At 38.9% G+C, this 9,969-nt stretch overlaps 1 protein-coding gene across 3 annotated transcripts in view; it reads left to right on the forward strand.

Moving 5' to 3' along the window:
• EVA1C (eva-1 homolog C) overlaps positions 1-2,793 on the forward strand; it is an 80,980-nt gene extending 78,187 nt beyond the window's left edge. For all 3 annotated transcript variants that reach the window (XM_044670204.1, XM_044670205.1, XM_044670206.1), the window contains one exon: positions 2,187-2,793. In XM_044670204.1, the coding sequence (XP_044526139.1) occupies positions 2,187-2,560 (374 nt within the window). In that variant the 3' untranslated portion in view covers positions 2,561-2,793. The remainder of the gene's footprint in view (positions 1-2,186) is intronic.
• Positions 2,794-9,969: the final 7,176 nt, after the last annotated feature.

Below are 9,969 nucleotides of genomic sequence, written 5' to 3' on the forward strand. Positions count from 1 at the left end.
CCTCTTCATTCTTTTATACATCCTCCCATTCTTTAATTTAATCCCACAAAAGTCACCAGTTCTGCAGGTAGGGTGTAAGGATTTTAGTTCATAACAATACAGGCTTGTACCTTTCCCTTCATTACTTTCATTTAAGTTCTATTTTCCACCAGTACTTTAGAAAGAGATTTCTTTGAAATCATACAATTTTTCATTTGTTTATTTGGATTTTTGTTTTGGGATTTTGTTTTGATATGATTATTTGCTTGCAAAAATGAACAATGTAGAAATATGTTTTGTATGATAATACATGTATAACTCAGAAAAATATTTAAATTAAACATTTTTAAAAAATCTCTTAATGGTCCCTCTCTTGTTATGTTGTTGTTGTCTTAAACTCTGTAGCAGGGATGTAATGGAACTGGTTTGTACTGGCTCCCAAAAGCTGATTGTTAAATATTATTAAAAAAAAAAACAACTACCTTCTGTCCTAGAATCTATGCCAAGTATCGATTCCAAGGCAGAAGAGCAATAAAGGCTAGGCAATGGGATTTAAGTGACTTGACCAGGGTGATTCAGATAGGAAGTGTCTGAGACCAGATTTGAACCAAGGACTGCCTCCCTCATCCCCATCTCTAGGTTTGGCTGTCTACCTATTAAGCCATCTTGCTGCTCCTGTCAAGTTTTCAGTGTATCTACACTTGAAACTCAGCAAACACTATAAATCTGCACTTAATTTGTTGTTTTATTGAATGTCTACTCTAGGCTTAAGAAAGTGATGGAAAAAATGTTAATAATGCATATTAAATTTCAAAAACCCGTTATTGGTACATTTCTCTCCCCCGCCTTCCACTTCCAAGCTAGTTGTTAAACATTCACTAGCATATTTCTATTTAAAGCTTAATTATATCTACTGCTAATTCCTTGGGTTGTTGCCTCATTAGGATTCTTGATATTTGTTGTTGTTGTTGTTGCCTTGTTTGGTAATTCTTATTTTGGAGGGGATCACGAGATCATAAAGATTGGAAAAAATAGTCCTTCATCTTGTTGGTCATGTGGCTTGGTTCCTCAAATATAAGTGCAGTAACATATTTCAAAGCCAAATATAAGTATAGACAAATATACAAATAATTGATTTCACTGATAGAGATAATTGAGTTGACTTGACTTTTATTATACTGTAGAGATCTGAATGCTAGTTTGCATCTATTGCTTGTAAATTTTGGTTCCCATGACCTATCAGGGCAAAATTCTGCACAATTCACTATTCTTCTGCAAGGCTCCTACACTTACTGCTCCTGTATAGTTTTTCCAAGTGTAGGAAAGCCTCAGTAGTGATAGAAAACCAGATAATGTTGCTGATGAATTTCGATTCATTCATTTGACATTATGAACCAATAACTGTATTCTTACATAATAGAGAATTCCTTCCTTACAACCCCAGGACTAAAAGAAATATATACTGGTAAGAAGAAGAAATATTGAAAATTATTCAGTAGGTGAAAATTACTTCAGGAAGACAAGAATAAAGTGCTTTAAGAATATTGGCCTTGCTGACTCCAGAAACACTTGTTTCAGATGTGAATTAGGTAACCATCCCCAGCATTGTCCTTTTTCTTTTTGAGTTGAGATTCTCAAATGAGTGATTTATAGAATTGCACAATGGATGAGTCATGACCAAGCATTGAAAATTAAAAGATATTCCTTCAGTTTTTCAGTTATTTTCCTTCATGATGTGTAATGAATTACAGATGTTATAGTCACTGTATATTCTGGTTATTCTCTTAATTATTTCCTCTTTATCAGCATATATAAAACCTCTGAGGAGTCCTTGAATCTGTCCCTTTTATCATTTCCTATTGCATAGCCAATTTCTTACAGCACAATAAATCCCCTAGATTCTTTCAATGTTCAATAAAATTCTTAAAATTTGGGTTATTCATTATTTTCCTGTAATAAAATTCTCTAGAAAGTAAGAGCTAGTGGTATAAATTAGGAAACCTGGATTAACAAGTTAGGACTTCCACTAGTTAGCTAAGTGACCTCACCTCTCATTTCTAAAGTCTGAGGTTTAAATTAGGATTACTTAAATAAACAGATATGCAGTTATATGCTTTAAAGGCTTGTTTCTTCACCATAATTTTTTTTTCTGAATGACTAAGATCTTCACCCACTTTTCTGTTGTTGTTTCGTGTTTATTTCCTCAGCTCACTCAGAAAGAGCTGCTCTGCTGTTTGTGTCCAGTGTTTGTATTGGCCTAATCTTCACCCTGTTTGCTGTGGTGATCAGAGTATCATGCACCAAAGACTTCCAGAAACTAACCCAGGGGAAGGAACGTTTAGTGCCAGAAATAGACAAAACAGAGAATGACACTGAGGATGAAGAAGAGGAAGATTCTTCAGACTCAGACTTTCCAGATGAAATGACAGAATTTTTCCGGACTTCTTACCCAGTCTACAGTTCCACGGAAGCTGCTGAAATGGCCGAAAGGATAGAGCGTAGAGATCAGATCATTCAGGAAATATGGATGAACAGTGGTTTGGATACCTCTTCTCCAAGAAATATGGATCAATATTATTGAAAGCCAAATATGGACCTAGGAGTATGCCCTTTGAGAACGGGGTGGAGGGTGGGGAAGATTGCCAGTTTGAGAAGTGTACAATTTCTGAATCCTCTTTAAGGTTTGTGTCATATTTGTACCTTCTGTGAAGGAAAATTTGCAACATCTAGTATCATTGAAATGGAAAAAGATAATAAAAATGAATGATTTTAATTATCTGGTGCCATGAAACACATTCCAGAATAAAAGATAAGGGGGAAAATATTCCTTGATTGTGCTTTCTCATACACTGAAACTCCAAATATCCTTACACCTTAAAAAGACAATGAAGAACCTCAAGACAGTAAATAGGTCCTTAGATAAAGTGTTCACCAGCATTAGATTTTATCATTCTCTTTCATCTAATTCTATTTTGAAACTCGTGTTACTGCTTTTAACAGAGCGCCAAGTCATTGTCTTTTCCATAATCCTAGCAGAAATGATATTTAATAATGTGTAATTCAGTTATAGAAGGTCAGAGTAAGCAATGGCCAGAGATGAGTCAGAGCACATTAGGCAAGATGAAAGAACTCTGCACTGGAAGTCAGGAGATCTGGGTATTTGTCTTAGATTGATGACTACTCGTATAGTGGAGGTAATAGTTGAGAAAAAACATTTAAATAGTGACAATAATATTAATGTAGTGTTTAACATTTTTATAGTAGATTGTTGCTATTATTGTTATTTTAAAACTCTTACCTTCTGTGTTAGGATCAATACTGTGTATTAGTTCAAAGGCAGGAAAGCAGTAAGGACTAGGCATGGGGGTTAAGTGACTTGCCCAGGGTCACAGAGCTAGAAAGTGTCTGAGGCCAGATTTGAACCCGGAATCTCCCTGAGCCACCTTGCTATCCCCCAATATTTACATAGTGTTTTCAAAACACTTTAGAGATATTTCATTTTATCAGAACAACCCCGGGAGGTCAGTGGTCCTACCTACTAAATGGCACCCCCATTTTACAGATGAAGAAACTGAGGTAGACACAAGTTAATTGACTTGCCAGGGTCACAAAATTAATAATATCTGAGGCTAGGTGTGAACTCAGGTCTTTCTGACTCCAGATCCACTACACTCTATACATAAGTGGGACCATTTAATTCTTTTTTCATTAAATATACACAACCAAACAATACCTTGGCAAATAGCCAGTGTCCGGAAAATACTGGTTGGGTGAATAAATTTAAGTTTGGGGGTATGCTAGGTAAACTTTCAGGTCCTTTCCATTTCTGTGATTCTGTCATGGTCCCCATTAAGTAGTTCTATGACAAATCTCAGAATCTCCCTGTCTGTTTGCTCAAGTACAAAAGGAAGGGATTAGAACCATGTGATATGAGGGGCTCCTCTCATTCTAAAGTTCTTTGTGCTGTGCCCTAACTAGTAGACCTGCTGGAACAAGCAGCAGAAGGTTCTTGGAGACGATGACCAGCCAGGCAAAGCACAGGGAGGAAATGAAAGAAAGGAGAATTCTTGCCCTAGTGAGTCTGAAGGAGGCTCTGTTTTTCCTACAGTTAGAAGGAAATATTTGGAACTTCCACAGCAGTGCAGGAGAGAGCAAATTCTTTTCAGTCTCAAGGAGTTGAAAAGGCTCCACCAGCTCTTTGTTGAGATGAAGCAGCCTCTTCTCAGGCTCTTCCACCTGCCAGTCTGATATTGGAGGACTATAAAAGCCTAGATTTAGAACTAGAACCAGTTGAGGAAAGGTAGGTGGCTCACTGAATAGAGGGCTAGGTTTGAAGATGGGAGATCCTGGGTTCAAATCTGCCCTCAGACACTTTCTAGCTATGTGACCAAGTCACTTCACTCTTGTCGCCTAGCCTTTACTGTTGTTCTGCCTTGGAAAGAATAAACAGTATTGATTCAAAGATAGAAGGTAAGGGTTAAAAAAAAAAAGAAAAAGAAATCATCCAGCCTACTTTCCCCTCCTCTTTCTACAGATAAGGAAACTGAGATCCAGAGAAGTTAAGGGATTCACAAAAGAAGGAAAGAGCCAGGTTTTGAACCAACATCCTCAGACACTCAATCCAGTACTTTTCCTACTGCTCCTTCTGTCAGTTGTTTCAACTGTGTCCAACTCTCCATGAATTCAATTTACAGTTTACTTGACAAAGATACTGGGGTGGTTTGCCATTTCCTTCTCCAGCTCATTTTACAGATGAGGAAACTGAAGCGAACAGGGGTAAGTAACTTGCTTAGGGTCATTCAGCTAGTGAGTGTCTGCAGTCAGATTTGAACTCAGGAAAGAGTCTTCTTGACTTCAGGCCCAGCACTTCATCTGTACCTGTACCATGTTGCTTTTTGCATCAGTATGTCCTGATGCTGCCTGCCATTCTGTAATGATAAAATAATCAGACATTAATTTGGTAGAGACAAAAGGCATATGCTGTTTGCCCATATTCATTGAGGTGTGGATAGAAGTTATACTATATTCACAACTGTGTATATCTAAAAACTACTACTACCCCCAAGTCCTACTTTTACTTTGAATTGGTAGAAAGCCCTGACTCAATAGCAAGTCCAGTTCCTTTCTACTTGGTTTTACCATTGGGAAAAACAAAAACGAAAAATTCTTAGCACAGTTCCTGTCATATAGTTATTGTTGAGTCATTTCAGTTGGGTCTCACTCTTCATGACTCCATTTGGAGTTTTCTTGGTAAAGATACTGGAAAGGTTTGCTGTTTCCTTTTGCAGCTCATTTTACAGATGAGGAAACTGAGGCCAACAGGGTTAAGTGACTTGTCCTGGATCACATAGTTAATAAGTGTCTTTGGCCATATTTTAACTCAGGAGAATGAGTCTTCCTGACTCCAGGCCAGGCAGGAACTGTATGACCTCACTGCTCTAGAGAAAATATCTTAACAATAAAAAGTTATAGAGAAAAGATTTCATCTTGGCAAAGGGTAATGTTCCTTATAATTAGAGCTACCCAAAAGTGGACTGGGCTGCCTTGGGTCATAGTGGGTTCCTTTTCACTAGAGACCTTCAAATATGTAGTATATGTGTGCTGGCTTTCTCTCTCTCCAAGGCAGGGAGGTGATATCTCCCTTTAGGGTCCTATAGTACTTTGTGAGGTTGGGGTTGTCTCTTCTTTCTGCTTCCATAGACTCAAGGCACATAGTAGGGTCTTTAAAAAAGATAATCCTCACCTTCTGCCTTAGTATTGGATCCAAAGAAGAAGCGTGGTAAGGGCTAGACAATGGGGAGGGGGGGGGAATTAAGTGGTGTGCCCAGGGTCACACAGCTAGGAAGTGTCTGAGGCCAAGTTTGAACCCAGGACCTCCCATCTCCAAGGCCTGGCTCTATTTCCACTGAACTACCTAATTGCCTGCATATGGTAGGTTCTTAATAAATGTTAGGTGACTAACTGCAACTGCAATCTTAGATTTCATGGGAAGAGGAGTGCCACGGTAGAGATAGGAGACAGTATGTGCTAAACCCTGTGTGAAATCCCAGGACTCCTATTTTCAGTTAATATTTCCATTTGAAAATCCTTTCATCTGTTTTCAAGATACTCCTTTGCAATATTCACAAGAAAGAGAAAGGGGAGAAATGGAAGAATAGACCTAACACTTTTGAGGTCTTTCTAAATCACAGTTTGCTTTCCACTGTAAGCAACATTGATCCCACCTGTCACTGTCCCAATGCAGACTCTGGTCTTCACCAACACTAATCATCCCTCCATCCTACGAGTTCTTATTCCTCGGTAGCATCTTATCGGAGTGGTAGGATTCCTGGTTGTGGAGAGAAGATGGAGGCTGGAGGATTGCCCATAGCTATTGTGTTTATCAAATGATTTTTTAAAAATTTTAAACCCTTAACTTCTGTGTCTTGACTTATAGGTGGAAGAGTGGTAAGGGTAGGCAATGGGGGTCAAGTGACTTGCCCAGGGTCACACAGCTGGGAAGTGTCTGAGGCCAGATTTGAACCTAGGACCTCCCGTCTCTAGGCCTGGCTCTCAATCCACTGAGCTACCCAGCTGCCCCCTTATCAAATGATTTTAATCTTACCCACCGAAGAAAATCCTACTACTGGAACACTATCAGCCATGGAAGATTTTGTTGTAGCCCACAGTTAGTTATTAGCCTCGGAATTCTTCAGGCCCCCTGCTAGTAACCCCTGTGGAGGCATCTGGATGGAGGCACCTGAAGCTTCTTGAGGTCCTATTGTGAGAACTCAGTCAGCATTGCTTTAGGAATTGCAGTGCTTCACATTTTGTGACATTTGAATTTCATTTGGCAGCAGAGACAAAGTCCTGGTTTTGTTGACCACAAAAGGAGTTAAAACATCCTGTCGTGGATGTGTTTAGGTGGGCAGAAAGCCTAGAAGGAAAAAAATGAGACATATTTGAATGAGATTGAGCTGGCACAACACAAAGTCAGGGAGAGAAAACACCCGGAGGAGTGGCTAGGGGAGCCGCATAGTTTTAAGCTTCTTAATGATCCTTTTTTGCCATTGATTGTTGGGCACAATCCCATCACAACAGGAGACTTACAAGTTTCTGAGTTAAGAGTTGGTAAAGTCTCAAAGTAAAAAACAGCAGTGGTGGGGCATCATCGTACCTTCCATATACCCAAGAGTTTGTGAGAAAAGTGATGCACATGTATGTTGTATTGTGGTCATTTTTGCTCTACAAATCAGTATTTTGCAAGTATAGATGAGTAGGCATCCACCAGACTAGTACAGTACAGCAGGGTGTAATATTAGTTCTCACTTTTTTTTGTACAATGTAGGGATTGTGGGCCAGGGTCCAAGGAGAGTTTTCATGGGGTGAATGAACCTGGGGAAAAACAAAAAACATCACATCTCTATTTTTACTAGCTCTTAACTGAAAATTGGTATTTCCTTCAATTATGAATGTAGGCATCAATCCATGGTAGCATTACCAGACTTCCAAAAACATCCATTGGCTTTACTTCTTGGACATGTTGCTTTCATGAGAGCAAAGTTCATGTAGAAAAATAAGCATTGTCTATGCCATAGAAACCCAGGAACCACATTGGGTCTAAGGAACAACTACATAAATAACTCCCCCTCTGGGGCTAATACAGTACTAAGGAGCATCCTTTGAACCATTCTTTTTTGGCACAAATACTTAAGAGCCTAATAAATGTAGTGCCTTCAGTAAGAGTCAAGGCAAGAGACTCAGAAGGGAAAGCTAGCCTTACCATCCCAAACACCAGGGGCCAATTTTCACTTTTCACTTTTCACCCATAATGGCATGTGAACCTGGACAGATCATTTACCCCACGGAGTTAAGACTATAAATTGCAAGAATGTCGCCGATCTACATAACCCTCTTTAGATCTCTATTCTTATATTAGTTGCTAAAGGGAGAAATAAAGTAGCACTGCCCTGGGTGAAGGAGAAATGATTTGGTTTCCAAGGAAAAGCATCAGACATTGGATTTTCCTCACTCACATAGCCAAGACGCTTGAATGACAGCACATTACATATATAGGGAAGAAGCAGCTTCTCTATAGTCAGAAATCCTAAACAACCACCACTGAATTTTAAACTCAGAGTCCCACAATTCACCAAGACTTGCCCCTTTGTTGAGCAACTGGCATTGTAGGCATCCTTCCACACATGAACTCTTTGTAGCCCAGAGATCCATCCAGTACATGGCAGAGAATGATCAATAAACATTTATTAAATGCTCACTAAGTGCCAGGCATTGTGCTAAGCACTGGGGATACAGAGAGAGGCAAAAGACCTTCTAAGAGCTCACAAGCTAATGGGACAGACAACGTGAAGACAACTATATACAAATCATACACACACACATAGACATGTATATGATATATTGGAAAGGGCAGCAAGGTGGCTCAATGGATAGAGCATCAATTCCCCACAGGTTCAAAATCTATGATCCTTTTGTAATTTCTGTTTCCTAACCGATAAGTATATGTGAGGATTGATTAAGGATTAATAATCCCCTTCTCAATTGTGGTACCTTTATCAGGTGAAAACATATTCCCATTGAAAGGTATAAATAAGGCCTAGACATTCCTTAGGTGCAAAAGGAAGTCTGGATTGGTCCCACGACTTGGTCACATCCTGTAAGGCTGAATGTAACTATCAAGCTGGTTTAGAATCAGGAATTTGATGATCTAGCAGAAAAAAAGAGTGAGAACCTCAAGTGCTAAGCTGGAAAAAAATGACTGCACATGGGGCAACAGGTAGAAGGAGAAAGAAAAAATAGGACTGAGCTATGGCAGAAAAGTTTGAGAACTGGACCATACTGGTCACCTTGGAGCTGGCCAAAGCTAATAGAATTCCTATTTCTTCAAGAATTAAAGGGAGGGGGGCACTTGGGTGGCTCAGTGGATTGAGAGCCAGGCCTAGAGATGGGAGGTCCTAGGTTCAAATCTGGCCTCAGATACTTCCTAGCTGTATGACCCTGGGCAAGTCACTTAACCCCCATTGCCTAGTCCTTACCACTCTTCTGCCTTGGAGCCAATTGACTCCAAGATGGAAGGTAAGGGTTTAAAAAAAAAAAAAGATAAGTTGGAGTTAATAAGAGGAAAGGCACTAGAATTAAGGAGGACAGAGAACGGCTTCTCATAGAAGATAGGATTTTAGCTGGGAGACAAGGCAATAAGAATCCACATATAGGCATGAGTTGGACACACAAGAATCTAAGAAAACTGACAAAGAAATATCACAACTTTCCTTTAAGGGAAAAAAGGGTATTTTTAAAGTTCCTAATGATGATATTAAATAATGTTAATGCTTTTGAATTACTACAACACTCCACTGCTTCATTAGATTGGTGAGATCATCTATGTGGACATTCCTTTCAGTGATATAATGATGATTTTGACATTTCCAAGCCTACCCATCCTGTGTGTCTCTTACTCAGCAAGAATTGCTGGTTTTTCTTCCTTTGGCCTTTGAAATATCTTCATTAAATTCAGCTCAGCTAAAGAAACTGAAATTGACATCATTAGAAAGAAATGTTTATGTCTGAGTCTTTGTGAACATTTTTAAAACTGTAATCACTTTACCAAATTCAAACTCATAAATCATAGTTATGAGCAAACACTTTGAAATGGGCTTCTAGTTTTTGCCTCAGAAGTATTTAGGATCTAATCATATTTCATTCAGATTGGTCCATCAAAGAATTCAATCAGGACTTTTTTTTCTTTAGCTGAAAATTCAGCTTTCCTGCTCTGAGATTATAAGTGCTGCCTTTTGGGAGTCAACAGAACAAAAGGAGGAAAAATGTCACTTCCTATTGCTAATACTTATTAGTTCACCATACTTTCTATGCTTAAAGCCCATGGCTCCATGTATCAAATCCTTTAAAGAAAAGGAAAATAGAGCCTGTCATTTCCTATTGTTTAAAAGTAAAAATCCAGCCTGGGAAAGATTTTGTAAAGAGGAAGTGAGT

Source organism: Gracilinanus agilis, chromosome 3, assembly GCF_016433145.1.
Source record: "Gracilinanus agilis isolate LMUSP501 chromosome 3, AgileGrace, whole genome shotgun sequence".
Classification (NCBI taxonomy): Eukaryota; Metazoa; Chordata; class Mammalia; order Didelphimorphia; family Didelphidae; genus Gracilinanus; species Gracilinanus agilis.